Raw genomic sequence first — 22,910 nt, 5'->3', positions numbered from 1 at the left:
AAGAAATGTTTAAGGAAATCCTTCAGACAGTAGAATTACAGGCATAAAAAAAAGAATGAAAAATCACTGGAAATGGTAGCTAAATGATAACTATACAAACTAAATGTAAATACATATATTTAAACAAAAACTATAATGATGTATTGTGGGTCATAAAACATGTAAAATAAAAAAAACATGACAACGACAGCATAAAGGAGCAAAGAGAAAAAAATGTAAGTAAACTATTACAAGTGGCATATCACTTAAGCTTGATTGTGATAAACATCTATACTATAAGTCTTGAAGCAACCTTTAAATAATGTAATTTTTTAGTTATAGCTAATAAGCCAAAATGAGATAAAATACAATAAAATAATTAAATAATCAATTAATACAAGACAGCAGGAAAAAAAGGAAAAGGGAACAAAGAGATGGACAAATGGTAACAGAGCAAGATGACAGACTCAGCCCTAATCTTATCAACAGTCACATTAAATGCATCCAGTCTAATGACAACTAAAAAGCAGAGATTATCGTATTGGGTAAAAGCCAGATAACTCTTTAAGTGTCACATTTTAAATATAAAGACAACAAAAGACACAAGTAGATTAAAACAGGTTTAACAGATGAAAAAATATATACTATACTAACATTATTCCAAAGAATGCTAGAGTGGCTAAATTAACACCAAAGTAGATTTCAGAGCAAAGAATATTATCAGGGATAAAGAAGGTCATTTTACAATGATAAAGTGATGAACTCATCAAAAGAACAAAACAATTCTAAACATTATACATCTAATAACAGCGCCTCAAAATACATGAAGCAAAAACTGATTATATCATAAGGAAAAATAGATAAATACAGAATTATGGTCAGAGATATTACTACTCCACTCTCAATACTTGCTAGAACAAGTAGGCAGAAAGTCAGAAAGGAAATGATAACTTGAACACCACCAATGACCAATCTGATCTGACTGATATTTATAGAACACTCCAACAACATCAGAATCCACATTCTGCTCAAATGCATGTAGAACACTTACCAAGATAAGCCCATAGTTTAGGCCGTAAAACAAATCATAAATTCAAAAGGATTTAAATCATACAAAGTACACTCTCTGACAAATGGCATTAAATTATAACTCAATAATAAAAAGATCGTTGGTAAATCCCCAAGGGCCTCAAAATCAAAGATCTCAGTTCCTATCTTAAGAATCTAGAAAATGAAGAGCAAATTAAGTCCTAAGTAAGCCGAAGAAAGGAAATAATAAAAATCTTAGTGGAAATCAATATAAAGAGAGATAGGAGAGGAAGAAAAAAACCACCACCAAAAGCTATTTTTGAGCAGAATATTAAAACTGATAAACCTTTGAACAGATTGATCAAAAAAAGAGAGAAGACACAAATTACAACAGGAATAAGAGAGGTATCACCTCTACACATTCTACAAATATTCAAAGATACTAGAACATTATGAACAACCTTGTCAATAAATCTCACTTAAATGAACAAATTCTCTGAAAGACTTTAATTACCAAAGCTCACTCAGAAAGAGATAACTTGACTAGCTTTTGATCTTAAAAATTAACATTGTAGTTAAACATCTCCCCACAAAGAAAATATACCAGGCCCAGATGGCTTTAATTCTTAATTCTTACACATTACAGGAAAAAAAAAAAAAAGCCAATTCTGTATAGACTCTTCCAAAAAATTAAAAAGGAAAAAATACCTCTTAGCTAATTCTATGAGGTCAGTATTACCCTAATAGCAAAAGCAAATACATCTGAAAACACTATCTCTCCCTCATGACCACAGACATAAAAATTCTAAACAAAATTTTAGCAAAAATAAGAAATCCAGTAATACATTGCAAGAATAATACATCATGATCAAGTAAGAAACTCAAGGTTGGTAACTCAACATATTAACAACCTTAAAAAACAAAAACAACAGAAACCCTCAATAGACACAGAAAAACCATTTGATAAATTCAACATCTATTCCTGTTAAAAACCCTCAACAAACTAGATGTAAAAGAGAACTTCCTCAACCTGAGGAAGGGTATCTATGAAAAATGTACAGCTAAAATCACACTTAATGGTGAAAGACTCACTACTTTCCCCTTAAGATTGTGAACAAGACAGGAATGTTCACTCTTAACTACTTTTGTTAAACACTGTCCTGGAGGTTCCAGCCAGTACAATCAGGCAGCAAAAATAAAATGTATCCAGACTGGAAAAGGGGAAGTAAAAGTGGCTTTACTTGCAAACATAATTATCTATATACAGAAAATACAATGGAATTTACAGAAAAGCTATTAGAACTAATAAGTCAGTTTAGGAAGATTACAGAATACAAGATCAATATACAAATATCAGTTAATTTCTACATATTAGCAATGAATAATAACCACTGAATTAAAAAAATACCATTTATAATAGTATCAAAAATATGAAATACTGGGGGCACCTGCGTGGCTCAGGAGGTTAAGCGTCTGCCTTCAGCTCAGGTCATGATCTCAGTGTCCTGGGCCACAACCGCCTTCCTGCTCAGTGGGGAGTCTGCTTCTCCCTCCCCCTCTGCTGCTCCTCCTGCTTGGATTCATACTTTGTTCCATATGTAAAAATAACTCGAAATGGAGCGTAGATCTAAATGGAAGACCTAAAACTATAAAACTTCTAGAAGAGAACATAGGAGAAAATATTTGATACCCTGAGTGAGGCAAAGATTTACATGCAATACCAAAAACATGATCTATTAAAGAACAACTTCATAAACTGGAACTAAATTAAAAACTTCTCTTCAAAAGACATCTGTTAGGAGAATGAAAATATAAGCCACAGACTGGAGGAAATCTTTGCAAACATATATCTCCAGAGGACTTAGAGCCAGACCTTATAAGGGATTCTCAAATCTCAATTAGAAAACAAATAATGCAATATAGACATGGGCAAAAGATTTGAAGAGCCACTTTACCAAAAATGATATATGGATGTCAAATATGCACATGAAAAAATGCTCATTATCATTATTCACTGAGGAATAACTACTTTGGAAAACAAATTAGCAGTTTCTTAAGTTAAATATACACCCACCATATGATCCAGACTTTCCACTGATAGGTACTGATACAAGAGAAAAAGAAACATATGTGCATACAAAGACTTATCTATGAATGTTCATAGAAGCTTTATTTGTAATAGCCAAAGACTGGAAACAGTCCATATTTTCATTAAAATATGATAAACAAATCATGGTGCATTCACACACTGGAATACTACTCAGCAATGAAAAGGAATAGACTACTGACATGCACAAGAAGTTGCATGAATTTCAAAGGCATTGTGGTAAGTAAAAGAACCAGTCTCAACATCATAGTCTCAAAACTATAGATACCATATGATTTCATTTACATGATATTCTAAAAAAGAGAAAACTATAGTGATGGAGAACACATTATTTGCCAGGGTTTAGAAGTGTGGACACAGGCTGTGACTATAATGGCAAAACACGAGAGAGTTTTGAGGGGGGTAATGAAACTGCTCTGTATCCTGATTGTGGTGGTAGTTACACAGATCTATACATATATTTAGAGAACTACACACCACACACACACACACAAACATTAAAAAATTTTTAAGGTAGCATACTCTACACACAACACAGACCTATTCCCTCCATCCCTCTCTCCACTCCCTCCCTTCTTTCTCTTTGGTTTTCTTCTGTTTTCATTTTGCAGTGTATCAGGTAATCATGATTATCAGACTCCAGAGATCTTCTTCATTCTGTTTTATAAGTACATAATAAGAATCCGCTATGTGGATGTAATATAATTTATTCAACTACATATGAACGTTTAGGCAGTTTCCAGTATTTTTTCATTACAAACAATCATGTTATGAATAACCTTGTGCACATGTGTTTGTATGTCATAAGTGGACTTTCAGGTTCAGTTTCTAGGATTGGGGCTGCTGAGTTAAAATACTAAACATGTATGTAGTTGTGTCAGATAATATGCCAAATTTCATACTATTAAGGCTGTATCTCTTTTGCATTCCCACCATCAAAGTTGTGCTTTTCCACAAGCTCCCCAGAGGTGTTATCAAGCTTTTGAACATTTGCCAGTCAGATAAGTGAGAAGTGGTAGCTTATTTGGTTTTTTTTTCTTAGACAAAAAGGACATTTGTCAATTTTTAAATAAACGTTTTAAATAACAGCTTTATTGGGATGTAATTCACATACTATGGAATTTCCCATTTAAAATACACAGTGCATAGTTTTTAGTATATTCAGAGTTGTTCAATCATCATCACTAATTCCAGAACACTTTCATCATCCCAAAAAAGAAACCCCAAACCTTTTAACAGTCACTCCCCATTCCTTTCTCCCCTAGTCCTAAGCTTTCTGTCTCTACTGATCTACTTTCTGGCTCTAAGGATTTGCCTATTTTGGACATTTTTTTTGTGGTCATATATGATCTTTTGTGACTGGCTTCATTCACTTAGCATGTTTTCAAGGTTCACTTGTATTTATAGCCTGCATCCATACTTTATTCTCTCTTACGGCTGAATAATATTCCATTTTATTATCCATTCATGAGTTGATGGAATATTTGAGTTATTTCTACTTTTTGGCTATTAGGAAAAACATGTCTATGAACATTCCTTTTTTTTTTTTTTTTTAAGATTTTATTTATTTCTTTGACAGAGAGAGACAGCCAGCGAGAGGGAACACAAGCAGGGGGAGTGGGAGAGGAAGAAGCAGGCTTCCAGAGGTGGAGCCCGATGTGGGGCTCGATCCCAGAACACCGGGATCACGCCCTGAGCCGAAGGCAGACGCTTAACGACTGAGCCACCCAGGCGCCCCTGTCTATGAACATTCCTATATGAGTTTTTGTGTGCATGTATGTTTTCACTTCTTTTGGGAATATACCCAAGACAACTGCTGGAACATAGAGTAACTCTATACTTAGCATTTTGAGGAACTGCCAGCCTGTTTTCCAAAGAAACTGCACCATCTTATATTCTCAATAGCAACGTATAACATTTTAAGTTCTTCACATCTTCACCAATACTTGTTACTACCTGTCATTTTTATTACAAGTGTATCGGTGAGTGTGAAATGATATATCATTTTGTTTTTGATTTGTATTTCTCTGATGGCTAATGATACTGACCACCTTTTCATGTGCTTATTGTTTGGAGAAATGCCCATTCAGATCCTTTGTCCATTTTTAATTGGGTTCTTTTTTCTATTGAGTTGTAAGAGTTCTTTATATGTACTAGATACACATTCCATATCAGGTATGTAATTTACAAAAATTTTCGACCATTCACTTTCAAAGGACATTACCCTCTGAAACACAAAACTTTTTCTTTTGATGACGTCCAATTTATCTATTTTTTCTTTCACTGTTTGTGCTTTTGGTGTCTTATCTACCAGGGAAACTCAAGTACAGACTCAATGTTTGTGACAGGCTAAGTAACGGCTCCTCAAGATGTCCACATCCCAATCCCCAGAATCAGTGTATGTTACTTTATTTGGCAAAAGGCATTTTGTGGATGTGATTAATTCGAGGATTTGAAACAGGGGGATCATCTTGGATTATCTACAGGAATCCAGTGTAATCATATTGGTCTTTACAAGAGGGGGGCAATCAGAGGATCAGAAGGCAATGTGACAATGAAAGAAACAAGCTGCAATGAATGAAGCAAGACAGTAGAGTGATATGAGGAAAAGGCCATGAGCCAAGGAATGGAGGCAGCCTCTAGAAGCCCACAAAGGAAAGGAAAAAGATCCTCCACTTAAGCATCAAGGAGGAACACACACATGCCAACATCTTGATTTTAGAATTCTGCCCTTCAGAACTATAAGAGAATAAATTTGCATTGTTTTAGGACACTAAAACTGTGGTAACCTGCTACAGCAGCAATAGTAAATTAATACAGGGTGCAAAGTTTTAACTGGGGGGCTGGCCATATAGGCACTCTCTGCCTCACACATTCCAGATGCCCTGAAGGAAAGCAGGTATGTAGCATAAACCATATGGACTTAAGATCTACTTACAGAATTTCTATTCTATTCCACTTATCTGTCTCTATATATACCAATACCTTACATTTTCCAAGTATATAATGGCTTCACAGTATACGTTTTAATAACTGCTTGTGCTAATTACACCTCATAACTTTTCTTTTTCAGCATTTTCCCAGCATTCCTACATGTTTATTTTTCCATATGAACTTTAATACCAACTTTTCGAACTCTATAAAAAGCTGTGTTGGTATTTTTTAATTGCATCTGTGGTCAAATTAATGTTAACTTAGGGAGAACTACATCTTTATGATGTTGAGTTCTTCTTTCCAAGTGCAAGGAATGTCTTTCCACTATTCAAATCTACTTCTCTGGCTTCAAGAATGTGTTAAAGTTTTCCTCAGATTCTGCAAATTTCTTGTTATTCTTAAAAGTACTTTCTGTTGTTGCTATTACTATTGATAACTTTTTGGCAATATCCGAAATATTTCGAAAGCTTTTAAGAGTTTGCTAAAAAGGAGGAAACAGAAAGAAAGAGAGAAAAAATAAAACAATAAATAAAAATGCACATATCAGCTAGAGGGAGCAAATGTGTGAATGTGTGTGAGAGTAGCCTGTTAACAGCAGCCCAAGTTCAACGGGCATCATGGACAGGTTTTCTAGAGGGAACAGAAATGTGGGCTAATTCACCATTAGAGTTCAGTGGAAGGAAGTCAAGATAATTGCTGCCGTAATGCAAACAGCCAAAATCAATAGCTTAGAGTAAAAACCATAAGAAAATTTCATGTGATACAGCATTAACATCTATCCCTAATAACTCTTAAGACTAAAACTCTTAAAAATGTAAGAAATTTTCTCTTATCAAAAACATCTAATTTTTCTTTTTTTTTTTTTAAGATTTTATTTATTTATTTGACAGAGAGGCAGCAAGAGAGGGAACACAAGCAGGGGAAGTGGGACAGGGAGAAGCAGGCTTCCTGCTGAGCAGGGAGCCCGATGCGGGGCTCGATCCCAGAACGCTGGGATCATGACCTGAGCCGAAGGCAGATGCTTAACGACTGAGCCACCCAGACTCCCCAAAAACATCTAATTTCAAACAACTGCCACAATCATACTTCACAACGAGACACTGAAGCAGTATTTCCCTATAAAGATGAAAAAAGATAAGGCCTGCTTTTTCACTATTTTTATTTAACAGTGTTCCAATACTCTAGCCAATGCAATAATACATGTAAACATACATATTAATATTATTGAATAAGCTGTTATTCAATCATTTGGGGCCTACAAAAATGGCAATTTCAAATGGTTCAACTTAATGTCTGTGTGTTTGCATGTGAAAGGAAAATAGAAAATATTAAAAGAGATATCAATAAGTTCCAAATTTGTCTAGCATTTTAATGCAATCCTAATAAAAAAGCAAATAAAGGAGCACCTGGGTGGCACAATCAGTTAAGCAACTGCCTTTGGTTCAGGTCATGATCTCAGGGTCCTGGGATCAAGCCCAGCATCAGGCTCCCTGGCTCAACAGGGAGTCCGCTTCTCCCTCTCTCTCTGCCGCTCCCCCTGCTTGTCCTCTCTCTCTCAAATAAATAAGTAAAATCTTTTTTTTAAAAAAGCAAACAGAAATTTTAAATTTTCTTCAAAATGGTTTTAGGGTTTGTAGAGAATAAAAACAAGATAGACAAGAAAATGTTTTTGGAAGAACAGTAATTTAGGGGGAGGGAATGACCTGCCAAGCCAGCTAATAAAATGGACAAATGAATAAAATAAAATAAATAAAATAAAGATGGAATACTTAAAATAAATTTAAAACAAAAATATGCATCAGTTAGGAAAAAACCAGAAAATCAAGTAACTCATCCAAGTATATGACAGAATTTGCATGAAAAGGAAATACCATGTATAACTTAGTAAGTGGTGTTCAGGCAACTAACCATTTGAGAAAAATAGATTCCCTACCTGATACCAACAGACTGATGAATTAGAGATTTTCATTTAAAAATAGAATCATAGAGAAAAAATATTGAATAGATTTTATTCATAGGGCTTTTAACACATAACAACAAAGACAGAAACCATAAAGGAAAGGAGTGACAGATATGGCCAATAAATTTTCAAATAATGATAATAAATAGAAAACTGAAATGTAGAACATTTAAATGCAAATGGAAATTTGGAAAAATGAAATCCTTAATTGATCATTTAAGTCAAAAAGAAAAATCCAAACCCCAATGGAAAAACTGACAAAAGACAGGATCAAACAATACAAAAGAAATACAAACGGCTAGCAAATGTATAATAGTGTTCAGTCTTATTAGCAATTTTGTTAATGTGTCAGGCACTGTGCTAAGAGCTTTTCACCCACCACCTCAGTAAATCTTTGCAACTCAATGAGAAAGATGCTGTTATTATCCCTACTCTATGGATAATGAAACTTAGACACAAAGTGGTCAATCACACCAAAGTCACACAGCCAGAAAGCAGAAGATGACCCGAGCCCAGAGCCACACTGTGAGTCACTATTTCCAGTTCCCAACTACCACCTCTTAGAGTCCTAGGCAAGGCCATGAATTATCTCACTGACTTAGTAGCTCACAAAGCAGTTCTGATATGTTTCTCCTCCTCCAACTCCGAACCACACACAGAATGGTGGTTCCCAGAATTCCTTCCTCGCCGACACACATTTTGACTTAGGTCCGTATGCAGAATACTACCCAGGATCGTTCAGAATTTCCTGAGGTTATGTGAATCTCAGAATACCAGCTAGAGCTCTTGACCCCTCCTCTTTGAACTTGAGGTATTTCTTAACACCTAACTGCCTCACTCAGTGCTATGAAACCATGGTGAATAAACAGTAGCAATTTTTAAAAAGTCAATTAAAACAGTGTGACAACTTTTCTTGCCAGATTGGTGAGGATTTAAAAGAAGAGTAACAGTCAATGAGGGAAAGCTGGCACTCTCACAAAATATTGCTGAAATGTGAACTGATCGTTTTTTTCAAAGGCAATGTGGCAGTATCTATTTTTCAAATGGGAAGGAGGGAGAGAAAAAGCGAGAAAATTGATGACTGATGTTGGTTCTTTTTTTTTTTTTTTTAAGATTTTATTTATCTATTTGAGAGAGAGAGCCAGAGTGTGTGTGAGAGGGAGAGAGAGAAACTGAAGCAGACTTTGCACTGAGCACAGAGCCTGATGTGGGGCTCGATCCCACAACCACTCCTACAACCGTGATATCAGGACCTGAGCCGAAACCAAGGGTTGGACACTTAACCAACTGAGCCACCTGGGCACCCTGGTTCTTTGTACTTGACAGGTTATAGAAATTGTTCTCCATTTACTCATCTGTATGTTATAACTTGTTTCATTTTTACTATCAACATGAATTTTTTGTGAAAGTGAAAAAAGTTTTTCCAAACTGACCTCTAGACTGTATGCATAGGAAGACTTATTATATATTTTACTGTCTCATTTTACTGAAGATTAAAATCATGTATTATACTATCACAAGCAAGCACCTCCCCAGGAGTACTGACAGCCACAGAGGAATTGTAACCAAGAACAGATTTGAAGAGTTAAGGAAGAAGGACTGGATTAAGAAGATATGGTCCATATATACAATGGAATATTACTCAGCCATCAGAAAGAATGATTACCCAACATTTGCAGCATCATGGACGGGACTGGAGGAGATTATGCTAAGTGAAATAAGTCAAGCAGAGAAAGACAATTATCACATGGTTTCACTCATTTATGGAACATAAGAAATAGGAAGATCAGTAGGAGAAGGAAGGAAAAAATGAAGGGGGGGGTAAGCAGAAGGGGGAATGAACCATGAGAGACTGTGGACTCTGGGAAACAAACTGAGGGCTTCAGAGGGAGAGGGTGGGGGATTGGGATAGGCCGGTGATGGGTATTAAGGAGGGCACTGTATGGTGACTAATACAACAAAATAAAAATTTTAAAAAATAAATAAATAAATAAATAAATAAATAGGAAGAAGGACTGGCGCCCCACATAGGGTTAATGTGAGGACTAAATGAGATAAGGTATGCAAAGCAATTAAGACAGTGTTTGACACAAAGAAAGTACTTGATAAACAGCCATTATCATTAAGTAATTATAGGCATTACCAATTATAGGCAATAATTGCAAACATATTTCCAAAATGGCGAAAAATCAAACTTGTATAAATACTAGCATTTCAGAAATACCTTTCCTTCATTCTGCTTCATCTTTAATTGGTTATGCTTCACTGCTTCTCCTACCCAGACAGGACTGAATGTGTTGAAACACATAAAATGTTCGGTCCAGGAAGAACACGACCCGCTCCTTAACCTCCAAAAGCTCATGCTCCCATATGAGCACAACTAAACCTAAATGCAGTTGGGAAGGAACTGACAATATTTGGACATTTTCTATTTACAAGAATCTCTAAGATCCTATTAAAATTCAATCTAACTCCAGCCTGCTTCTTTCTTACATCTTCTCTTCAATATGAGTCTCAAGTAACCTTTTTTCACATCCAGCCAGAACCCAAGAGGAGCCCCCAGTAGGTGAGATAAACCTTTAAATATGAAAAAACTCCCCTACATGCGAAAGATCTGAAAAGAGAAATTGACTCTTGGTAGTGTTAACCACTACTTCATTCCCTATTTGCAAATCAAGTAGCAATACTTCAGATGAGTCCATGTCACCAATTCACCAAGCATTTTTTAAAGTGATCCAGTTTGAAAAGCACACTGCCCTCTCTTATGCACTGCTCTAACAAGTAACTTTTGAAATGACACACTTTATTTATAAAGAGCTTTGAGATTAGGCTTAAGTTCTAGATAGCACCTTTCTACTATAAATAATTCCCTAGAAAATCTTCTGCTTCCAATTTAATCATTCCCAAAAAAAGAAAAGCCAGGTAGGGCCCTTGCCATACCAGGAATACAAACTGCTAATTAATTTGTAGCAGAATTGTCTTAGGCTATTTCTCAAACTTTACTGCTGCGACAGTTTTTTACTATCACATGTTTTGATCCAAATGTAATACTATAACTATATGAAAAAGAATTAGTTAAGAACCAAAGTTAGACTGTCATATCATTTTGCAATCATAACTCATTTAGAAAATAGTCACAAATTTCTTAGAACTTAAGAAGACTTAAAATACGTTTCAATTTATAGGTAAGCAATCTAAGGAAATACTTTAAGCGTGTAGAATTTTTTGTTTCAAATACAGAGCATGTTTCTTTTCTCAAAAACTACATGTTCACAATACTTAGTCATACAATAATTGAAATAATCTGTTCAAAAATGCAGGTTTGATTTATAGTAGCATAAAAAATAAAATACCTAAGAATAAATATAATAACCAAGAGAAGAAAGGCTTGTACACACTGAAAACTCCAAAAGACTGCAGAAAGAAATTAAAGACAACACGAATAAATGGAATGACATCCCATGTCATTCATGGAACTGGAAGACTTAATACTGTTTAGATGTCCAAACTACCCAAAGCAACTTACAGATTCAATGCAATCCCTATCAAAACCACAAGAGCATTTTTTGCATAAACAGAAAACACCATCCTAAAATCCATATGGGATTTCAAGGGACCCCAAACAGCCAAAACAAATTCTGAGGACTTACACTTCCTGATTTCGAAACATGTAACAGAGCTACAGTAATGGAAAGTGTGGTACTTGCATAAAGAGACAAGTAGACCAATGGAATAGAGAGCCCAGAAATAAATTCTCATGTATGGTCACATGATCATCACACAAGGGTTCCAAGACCACTCACTGGGGAAAGGACATCTCTTCAACAAATGGTACCGGGAAAACTGGGTATTCACGTGCAAAAGAATGAATGTGTATAGATTAAAGAATAAAATGAAAGATCTAAAACTAAAATTCCTAGAGAAAACAGGGGAAAAGCTTCATGACATCGGATTTGACAATGTTTTCTTTGGAAGGACATTAAAAGTGCAGGCAGCAAAAGCAAAAATAGACAAATGGGACTGCATCAGACTTAAAAACTTCTGTGTAACAAAGGTTAAAATAAAAGAGTAAAAAGGCAACCTATGGAATGGGGGGAAAGTATCTGCAAATCATCTATCTGATGAGGAGTTAATAACCAGTATATATAAAGAACTCCTGCAACTCAACCACAACAGAAATAACCCAATTTAAAAGTGGTTAAAGGACTTGAATAGATACTTCACACACACACAGAAAAAGATATATATGGCCAACGAGCCTATAAAAAGATGCTCAATATCACTTACAAAAATGCAAATGGAAACCACAATGAGATATAACCTTATACTCACTAAGACAGCCACTATAAACAAACAAACAAAACCAGAAGATAACAAGCATTAGTGAGAATGTGGAGAAACTGAACCTTTGTGAACTGTTGGTAGAATTGTAAAATGGTGCAGCTACTACGGAAAATAGTGTGGCAGTTGCTTAAAAAATTAAAAAGAGAACTACCATATGACCCAGTAATCCCACTTGTGGGTATATATCCCAGAAGAATTAAAAGCAGGATCTCAAAAGAGACATTTGCACACCCATGTTCATAGCAGAATTATTTACAACAGCCAAGAAGTGAAAGCAATCCAAATGTCCACTGATGGGTAAATGGATAAAGAAATGGAAAAAATGGTATATAAATACAGCAGAATATTATTGAGCTTTAAAAAGGAAAGAAATCCTGTCACACGCTACAGTATGATGAACCTTCAGGACATTATGCTAAGTGATATAAGCCAGCCACAAAAAGACAAATCTGCATGATTCCACTTACATGAGGTATCTAAAGTAGTAAAATTCATAAAAACGGAAAGTAGAACGATGGGGCTGGAGCAGGGGAGAGAGATGGGGAGATACTGTTCAACGGATATGGACAGAGTTTCAGTTATGCAATATGAAAAAGTTCTGGAGATCTGTTCCACAACAATGTGAATATACTTAATACTACTGAACAGTAGTCTTAAAATGGTTAAGACAGTATAATTTTATGTGTGTGTGTTTTTTTGTTTTTTTGTTTTTTTTTACGATTATATAGAAACAAAGCAGGTTCGACACTCAATCATGACAGACATGTCAAGGATCCTCTTAGATCTTAGGCATTTTTCGGACCTTTGCTCTAAGTGCTATATGTTATAAAATGAATCACACAAATAGTTATGGCTTTCTAAAAATCTCTCTAAGGCAATCACACGGGAATGAAAGAAAAACTGATCTAGTATTATAAATGAAACTAATGACCACCTAACCCAAAAATGCCTTCATAAGGATGAACAAAGCATTAGAAATGAACTTCTTTGGGAGCTCCTGGACCTCTAGTGGAATTCTCAAAGAGATTTCCCCATTGTTAAAAGCTGATGCCACTACCAGCCTTTGGATTATTTCCAGTTCCTTTTAATCAGGGCTAGTTTCTGAGAATATTCCACACATCTAGACTAACTTGTCATACCAATCTAGAACTAAGGAATGTTCACAGAATTCAGTCTTCATCTTAACCTAAGAATATATCAGGTACTTAAATCATTGAGTACAGAGTCAGTAGCTTTCATTACCAAATATCTGTTCCCTAGATTATCCATTCATGGGTTTCCTTGGTTTCCTTTTAAGAATGTACATGATCCAGAATGGCCTGTGATCATTTTAATGGTTAACAGTATGGATGATACAGACGTTTACAGTTATTTAAAAAAAAAAGTGCACTTCACTGGAATACTTAATACACTGCTTCTGCAAGAACTGGCAGTTCTGCTCTTTCTCCAACTGGTATACATCAAAATCTACTACCTTAAGTACTCATCCAGGATTATATAGTTGGTTCTAGGAACAGACAGCTTGGGATGGAAACCTGGCTCAACTACCTGCCAACCCTGTTACCTTCAGAATACTACTTAATTTCTCTGTGCCTGTTTCATGATCTATAAATTAGGGTATAGAAGAATCTCAAACCTTAAAATCCAAAAGTTACAAAAGTGTGATTTACATTAAGTGTCTATCACTCAGTTAGAAGGAAAAGCAACATGCAGAGAAGAAAAAAAGTGGTGTTACCCTATGTCTTATTACAGCAGAATTCATAATGACACCAGCAACCAAGGTCCAAGTTTCACCTGTACTCTTGACTCTCAGCCCAGTCCCAGGTATAAGGGGGAAGATAAGGTCATTTTAGGTAAACTTCATCTAAAACCGAATGCCTGCTATGTATATACATAGCTGTTAAAAGAGGTTCAAAAATTCCAGTCTGGGTGAAGAAATGTCACCCATAAAATAATTTAAGTCGCTAAGTGTGTCAGAATGAATGACAAATGAGCAACAAAGACAATGCAAACAGAAGTGGAGAAAGTCTGGAGATGAGAGCCCACCACAATGCCTCCAGGCTGGAGGCCATGGGAGAGTTGACCAAGAAGGGGAACAGACGTTGACACCACTTGCTAAGGGATCAAAACAAGACCAATGTGGCAGAGAGAATAATCACAGCATTGGTAAAAACTGGGAAACCAGAGATGGTGTGAGATACTTCTACCCTAGACATGTGCAGTGCACGCTGGTGGCTGGACACACGTGCGAAGGAAGACATCCAGTGGGCGGCTGGAGAGCAGTGACTGCCGACGAAGGATGATAACCAAGAAGTACAAAGTCATGGAAATGAAAGGAGAAAAGTTCCAAGAAGCAGCTATCAACAGTGCCTGATGCTGCTTAAAAAAGATAGTGAGGAAAAATTTAGCCATAGAAAAAAGGCCTCTCCATCTGCCAAGGCCGGTCAGAAAGCTCAAGCCATGTGTAGATGAAAAAGAGTTTCTAAAATATCAAGCACTCGACAATGATTTAATTTTTCCCCAAGAGTCGTTTGGCTTATTACTACTCCGGATGATAACAAATTAGATGATTTTACATCTACTCTCAAAGCTGATCTTTTTGGCAAGTGTCTATGAGGACCCACTGAAAGGATTATAAAGAGAAGGAAAATAGTCATTAACAAGAGAAAGAGAGGACACACTTTTCCCAACTACAGGATTCCAAAGCTTCTGGAAGTAGCAAACAGCTTTTAGTAAAAGTAAGCCAATAGAAGTTCATTAGTGAAGCAGTATTAACAAAGTAATATTCTACTTACTAGGGTCTAAACTGAAGAGTAGCCATTCTACCACCATACAAAAGATTAAAACAACTCTGAAGAAAATCATTTATAAAAATAATTTTACATTATAAAGTAATAATTTGATTAGAAAAAAATAAATACCACTCCTAATCAATTCCACCATCCTAAGACAACTCCCCTAATTACATTTTACTCTCTTTTCTTCTGGCCTTTATTACTAAGTACTTTGTTCATATGCTTTGTAGATAAAACATTTTTGGACCCTCCTCCTGCGTCTGTCACAAATACAAACTTAAAACAAAAATTTCTATACAAAACTAATGTATCCAGCAAACAAATTTAAAAGTCCTAATAAAGATTATTAAACTTTGCCTTGCCATTTATATCCAATTTATACATGTGACACTGAAATTTGTCACAAACTAAAGCAACCATATTCCTAAAAATCTATCCAAGTTCATACCTACTAGATACATAAAATGGAGCTTTTTATTTATAATAAATTGAAAGACAACCATGCCTTCCCAAAACCCATTTGACAGCAAAACTGTATTACTTGATATAAGATGCTTTTCAAAAAAACTCCTATTTGCTGGTCACAATGGGCAGATTAATAAATCAAAATACTACTGGGGCGCCTGGATGGCTCAGTCAGTTAGGCATCCAACTCTTGGTTTTGGCTCAGGTCTTGATCTCAGGGTCATGTAATTGAGTCCTGCACTGGGCTCGGTGCTCAGAGTGGAGTCTGCTTGCCCCTCTCCCTCTGCTCCTCTTTCTCTCTCTCAAATAAATAAAAATCTTTAAAACAAAATCAAAATACTACTAAAAATTATGTTTAACATACATACACATATTTTCACTATATATTTTAATATTTTCACTACACATATCTATTTTCACTATTCTCAATATTCAGAACTTAGCTTCAAGAAAAATTTTGACACCAATCCAGAATAAGTGAGTTATTTGTAGTAATCACAGTAACTTCTTCCTTTCCCAACTTTTTCAAAATCCTTACAAACTGTAGAGCAGAGCCAAAACATTCTCAAAGGTCCCTTTTCTCTGAAATAATTATACATCCCCACTAATCAGTAAAATTGGATGTTAAGATACAGGAATGTTAAAACATCCAGGATGTTAAGACAAGGAATGGCTCATGCTTCTGACTTAAGGAAATTAACATCTAGTCCAAACATTAAAAACTGCATTAGATAATGCACTTAGCTATTCTGCTGTTTTCAACAAGAGACAATGAGTTTTATTTTGTTGTGAAGATTTTCTAGTGAAATTCTGCTACAACTGAGGAAAAATATACAAAATACCCAGAGAACCATCATTAATATTGCAGGAAAATCTTAAGTTTAAAAAATTACTAGTTTATACTACTAAAATAAACACAAAAAATCCTCAGGGTATAAACTGACAAACTGAACTCAGCTACCTTCAGAAATCTGCCCAGGCTTCCTGAAAAAACTCAACAACACATTTTTAGGGCAAATGCTGTATTTGTGACCCATCAGATGCCAAACTCATGGTATCATAATCATGTAAAAATCAATCTCATTTCTTCTACTTACTCAAACAAAAACAATACTATAGTTTGATCAGCAAGAAGGCTGAAAGCACAGGCCATTTTTAGAGCCACCTTCACAGAATATTTGATTAGAACCAGATTTCATCTGTGATGGGCAGAGGCTTTTGTTTTATATTAGTATAATTACCATCAATATCTTGACTAGCTGGTTTGTACATTCAAACTGTTTGTACAGACACAACATGGGCCACAAAAGCTGTTTGATTCTGCCAGCACCACTGACTGATTCAACCACATCTTTTCATACTTTACACCCTGGCAAGAAATTCTCATCTGAGCCTTACACTTATGGGTATTAGAGACGTTCACTAAAACTTATAAACAAATAGGAAATTAGCAAATATAATTTAGGCTGAGATTTCTTAAACAAGGGATTTGTTAACTATACACAGAAAATTAGCATACATATGGCTGTGGGGGAAAAAAGCAGCAGAAGGATAATATAACCTTAATGTTTTATGAGACTCAATCATTATTTTATTTCCCTGTGCTAATGGCCCATGAAGACAGTCATTCACTCAAACAAATGTTAAATCCCTACTGTGTGCCTGGCACTGTACAAGGTAAGCAAAAGAACTGAAAAGCAAGGACACAATACCTGCCAAGGACTACTTGAAACAAAAGGAGACATGCCCATTAAATTATTGTACTGTTTTAGCTTTATTGGACACCAACTACATGCCAGACCCATACTGGACACCACGGACACACAATAGTAACAATCATCTAACTGCAGATCTGTAACCAATCAATGAACTATGACAGTAACAGGCCTGACTAGTCATAAAGCAGCAATATTTTATTCTGGAAATAATCCTGCCTCTGTCAATTAATTCTTCCAATACATGGTAATTCTCTGAATAATTTCCACCTATGTTAACCCAGACTAAGGTTGCTTACAAGGTTAAATGAGAGAATTTAATGTGTTGAACAAAAATAAGGAAACAGTGGAGAGAGGCACATTTGTACTTCAACATTGATTTGGTTTGCATTTAGCTATTGCCTTCAATAATGATAACAAGTGACTTAAGTCATAAAGCAGAACACCAACCCGAAAGTTACTGTGGCAAGACATTATTTTTTGTAGTGGCAGTTTAGTGTGAAGTGGAAGCTAAACTAACAAGTTTTGCTTAGCTTTTTAAAAACCACTCACTTTTAGTGATTTCTTTGTGAAAGCTCTGTGACCACTCATTTCCCTAGACTAAAAAACAGGTAGTGCCAACACAACTACAGATTTGGTCCTCTAGGTTACAAATAATTTTTAAACCTGTAGGAGTACCAGTTTTAAAGTCATTCGATACTAATGAGTTTTTAAAAATAGGGGTCAGTCCTTAACTAAATTACAGATAAAGGTTTGCAAACTAGAAACAGCATATCTGTTTTTAAACTCTTTCACACTAAAGATGACACCCAATCTTAAAATAAATTAAAAATGTAAACAGACTTCCAATAGCTTACTAGAGAACTAAACAGAATTGTATTATATACACTGAATTGCTAGCTAAACAATCAATACTGCAAAACGATAGAAGAGAGGGAAGCTGAAGAAACAAGATTCCTCTCCAAGAAATGTTTCAACAAATTAGAAGTAAAATTTTGTAAGCTGTGTTTTGAACCCTTTCCACTAGTCTTGCTATTTTTACATTTTCTGTGTGCACGCCGTTATTAAAACCACAACCAAACGGGGGAAAGTGTCCTAAAATGTGACTATTAACAGCGATCAAGTCTAAAAATATGCTCCTCCTACACAGTGGGCCAAGTGGCAAGAAGATACGCGAACTCAGGAAGTTTTGAAATGGCAGTGACAGGAATCAAGAGGAAAGACAAGGGGAAGGAATCACGGAGAACAAGAGCAACTCCGCGCAGCCAACGCCGCGAGTTGGCATTCGAACTGCAAGTTCCCGGCTCGGGACGGGACTCGACCGCGCAACTTCGCGCCGGACGGAGCTGCGCGCTCCACCGCCCTCGGAGCCCCGAGCCGCAGCCCTTCCTCTCCGCTCGCAGCCGGGCGGCCGCCTCCGCGAAGGCGCGCTGACAGCCGCGGGGCTGGGCCTGGGAGATGCCGGGCGGCTGACACCCACCTTCCTTCTCGGCTCGCGCCGCGGCCACTACGAGGGTCATCACCAGGTGCAGCGCTCCCAGTAGGCCGGCGGCCGCGCTCCGCGGGCCCCAACCGCGGCTGGCCGCGGGCTCCACACCGGCCCCTGAGGACGTGGAGGCGGCGGCGGCTCCTGCTGCTCCTCCTCCAGACCGCTTCCCCATCCCTGCCGGCCGGGGGCCGCCGCGCTCGAGGTCCGGCGCGGCCCTTCTCGGCGAGGCGGCGGCAGCGGCGGCGCGGGAGCCGTGGTCCGGGCTCTGGCCGCGGCGCAGGGGGCGAGAGCGGTTCCGGGCCCAGGGCTCGGGCTCCGGGCGTGGGTGTGGGTCCGTGCGTGCGTGTGAGCAAGAGTGTCAGTCACGGCCTCGGCCTCGGCATCGCCTACGAAGAGTCGAAGCTGAGAGGCCACGGGTCAAGCACGGCGGGCGGCCATACTGGAAACGGGCACGGGCCGCGGGCTCCGGGCGCTGGCCTGCGAGGGGCGGGGCGCGGCCCTGGGCACCGCCCCCGCCGTGCCGTCACCTATGGGGCCAGCAGGTCTGTCTGCCCCGGAGTCCGTGGGTCCAAATTTCTTGACCCGCTCTCGGAGGCCCACGCCTTCGCCTGTCGGACAGGACGCGGGCAGTACAACCCCAACCTGTCACCGCTGCCCCGCGGAGGAGGAGGAGGGAGGCAGGCCCGGGCCCAGCCGCCAGGACTTATGATGGCGGTTCACGCTTCGCAGAGGCAATGACGGCAATCACGTGGAGGCAAGGAGGCCTTGCCGCGCAGCCGCGTTGGGGTGTGGGCGGGGCCAGGAGGAACTGCGGGGCACTAGGGGAGGCTCGCCCGCTGCTCCAACGCGGGAACTCCTCATGCATCTCTGGTACTGCAATGCGAGAGCCTTCCAGAGGACTGAGTGCGCATCCGGACCTCGAGGCCCAGAGCGGAAAATCCATTCCAGTGACTCCTCCTGGTCTCACCTCCGCCTTTCGGCTTCCTGAGAATACTCCTGGCCTGATTGAGTTCCTGGTGGTGCTTCCTTGAGGACTGGGACCCGCTCCATTCATCGTTGTATATTCAAGGCACACTCCCCAGAAGCGCTTAAGGGTATCATCTTGCTCTTGGAATTGTGCCTGCTTAGCTGCGAGAAAACCCTTTGCTGTGTGTATATAAAGCAGCAGTGACCCTGGACGAGGTGGGCAGATTGTTCTTTAGAAAGTGCCCAGTGGATGTGCTGGCTTTCTCTGTCTTGGAATAATTCTTAAGACGTTTTATACAGCTAGTTCCAGCAAGGCCCAAATCAGACGCCTTTTTAGTCTCCTTCAGGAAGCCTTCTCAGGCCTCTTTCCACCTTAGGTGGAGGTTCTTGGTGGGCGTGGCTATTGCCTACAAAAATCTAAGTTCCTTGAGAGTACCTCATTACTTGTCTTAATAACTTCCCCTAACTTAGTAACTATCTTAGTAACTTCCCCTAATTCCAGAGCCATTTGCTTATGCTTAGCAGTATTGGTTGAGGGAGTCAATGTATTTTTAAGGCCACATCCACCCCAATACGTCTGAGAACAAACTATAAAGGAAAATAAGATTTCAGAAAGGCTTACAAAAGGAACTCAAAGTGCTACCCTATGCAGTAGTCTTCTTCGTCAAGCAAGCACTTAAATTTTTTATTTATAAATTAATATATTTTTAATAGCCTTACCCTAATGTTTTGAAAAGCAATTTTCTTTTCCTGAATATTAGTGTTAAAATTGAGTAATCAAATTTTGTTCTCGATGTAATGTAGGAATAATTATCTCTCAGTTGGATTTTCTGTATTTGTGTATGTAAGGAAAGAGATTTCTAGAAGGTTTTTAACTCACTAAAGAAATCAAGCCCAAGGAAAAGTAACTGAGTGCCTTAGCTATGTCAAAGAGTACCTTCCAATGTGCAACACAAGGAGCTGGTAACCCTCCCCCCATTACCAGGTTCAGAGCAAACAAGTCTCTCCAACTATGAAATGCTCAGGTTCTCTTACACAGGAATCAACTACATCCTCTGATTAGCCTGAGGCTCAAGAGCCACATGGGAAATAACTTGCATATGTGTATAATTGGAGCTTAGACGTACACAGACACGTTTGATCAGAGGCCAATTTCCCATGAAGCTAATGAAGCTTAAGTTTTAGGTCTCCTCTCCTGCATAAGTTCCTTCCAAGGCCTTCCACTTATGTATTTATGAGCTTTAATCTTGTTCTTAATGGGCACTCCCCTCCCCAATAGTTGTGTAAGTTTTAGGGCCCACTGTACCTGAACCTTCCCTGTACCTAATGGACATTGGGAGCCAGAGGGGTGATAATGGAAGTTTGTTTCCCAGAAAGGAAAAGGAAGTCTCCTTGCTGGGAGAATAATAATAAAAGAAGAAGGACTTACTAGACAGCTTGGTTGAGCCACCATCACCCCGTTATTCCCTCTCCCGCAACACTCACGTGCCTTGGGAAGGAGAGAACTCGGAGTTAAAACAGAAGAAACGATCACCAAGGACCCTTCTGAACTTCTTGATTAGCTCCAGTTCTCCCTTCTCCCCTTTGAGGAATTAGAGAGACCTGGGCATTTGGCAGGTGGAGGCAGGATCTTCAGCTGGCAAGATTAGGGAAAACCTGCTAAACCAGCGGTTCTCAAAGTGCTAGACCAGCAGCGTCTGCATCACCTGGGAACTTGAGGTCCAGCAGTCTGTTTAATGAGCCACCGGAGTGATTCTAGTACATGCTCAGATTAGAAAACTGTTGATATAAGCCAGGAACTATACATTGTTGGAACTTCTCATCTTCTACTTGCTTTGCCCTCTAGCCAGATTAGTAGACTACAGTTAGAAGCAGAGTTAAAAGTTACTCAGATGTATTTGGGCTTAAATCCCAGCCCTGCCTTTATTAGCTATATGATGATAGGCAAATTGCTCAGCTCTTCTGGCCTCACTTTCCTTTTGTGTAAAATGATACCTAATAAATTTGGGCAGATGAAGCAAGATGTGTTTGTAAACATATAGACTCTGGCACATAGTAGGAGATTGTCAGAGGTAGCTATTGAATACGTAGTTTTTCAAAACACCGTATTAGGCACAGAGAGAGTTTCAAAGATCATTGATTGATTTAGACTCCCACATCACTCACAAAATATTTGGGAAGGCTTACAAGAATACTTGCATTAAATAAAAATGTATTTGAATTAAAATCTGGGACCAAGAGGAGAAAACACTGTGTGAAGTCCCCCCAGCTCTACCTCCTGGCTCCCTAGTTGACTGCGTGTGGTTCTCCTGGTATTAGATGCTATGCTCTTTCAAGTCACCAGCCAGACCTTGTTGTGTCTATTGCTGGTCCCACCCCAGCATCTCCTAGACGTTTTAAACTCACACGAACTCTTAATCTACCCCAGCATGCTTTATCCACACCTTTTCCTATCTCCAGAGCAACTCCGACTATCCAGTTGCATAGGCCATAAACCTAAGAGTTATTTTTTACTCATCTCCATGAATATCCAGAATCTAGACGTTGCTCACCACCTTCAGGGCACACCCTGGTGTGAGTTGCATCATCTTCTGCCAGGAATTCTTCAAGAACTTCGTTAACAGTTTCTCCTGATTCCAACTACTTTTCAGTGAAAAGTTTTCACTCACAGCACCTGCCTAATGGAATGCTGTGTTACATTTCAATGGGTTCAAGCCAATTGGAAGCCGATAAAGGACTGTGAACTTTGAGTGACCCCTTAGACCAGACCCTTGTTAGACCTGACTGAAGACTTGTTCCTGTCCAGTGAACAAAGATCCTTATTTTATCCAATGCTGTTCTTTCCTGCCCAGAGTCCTGGTTTCCCATCCTTGATGAGCATAACCACCTCGAGCACTTAAAAAACCCTGGCTTTTCCCACTTCATGAATTACTCAGTGAATTTTTTCGCTGGTGTATTTCCTTGCTTGACAAGTATATAGACTCAGCTTTGATTTTTCTTTCTTTTAGTTCTGGTGCTCTTCACATTTTGACATAAATTTGCACACTTATTGTCAACACAGCAGCCAGAGCGACCCATTTAAAACATAAGACATCTCATCCCTCCTGCAGTGGCTCTCATCTCAGGG

At 38.4% G+C, this 22,910-nt stretch overlaps 1 protein-coding gene across 1 annotated transcript in view; it reads right to left on the bottom strand.

Moving 5' to 3' along the window:
• TMEM131 (transmembrane protein 131) overlaps positions 1–19,367 on the bottom strand; it is a 239,800-nt gene extending 220,433 nt beyond the window's left edge. The window contains exon 1 of the mRNA XM_026487434.4: positions 18,809–19,367. Within this exon, the coding sequence (XP_026343219.2) occupies positions 18,809–18,989 (181 nt within the window). The 5' untranslated portion in view covers positions 18,990–19,367. The remainder of the gene's footprint in view (positions 1–18,808) is intronic.
• Between the last annotated feature and the right edge of the window lie 3,543 nt (positions 19,368–22,910).

The sequence above is a fragment of the Ursus arctos genome, unplaced genomic scaffold (genome assembly GCF_023065955.2).
Source record: "Ursus arctos isolate Adak ecotype North America unplaced genomic scaffold, UrsArc2.0 scaffold_8, whole genome shotgun sequence".
Lineage (NCBI taxonomy): Eukaryota > Metazoa > Chordata > Mammalia > Carnivora > Ursidae > Ursus > Ursus arctos.
Note: the sequence above shows the minus strand (reverse complement) of the source record. Positions and strands in the feature narration are given on the sequence as shown.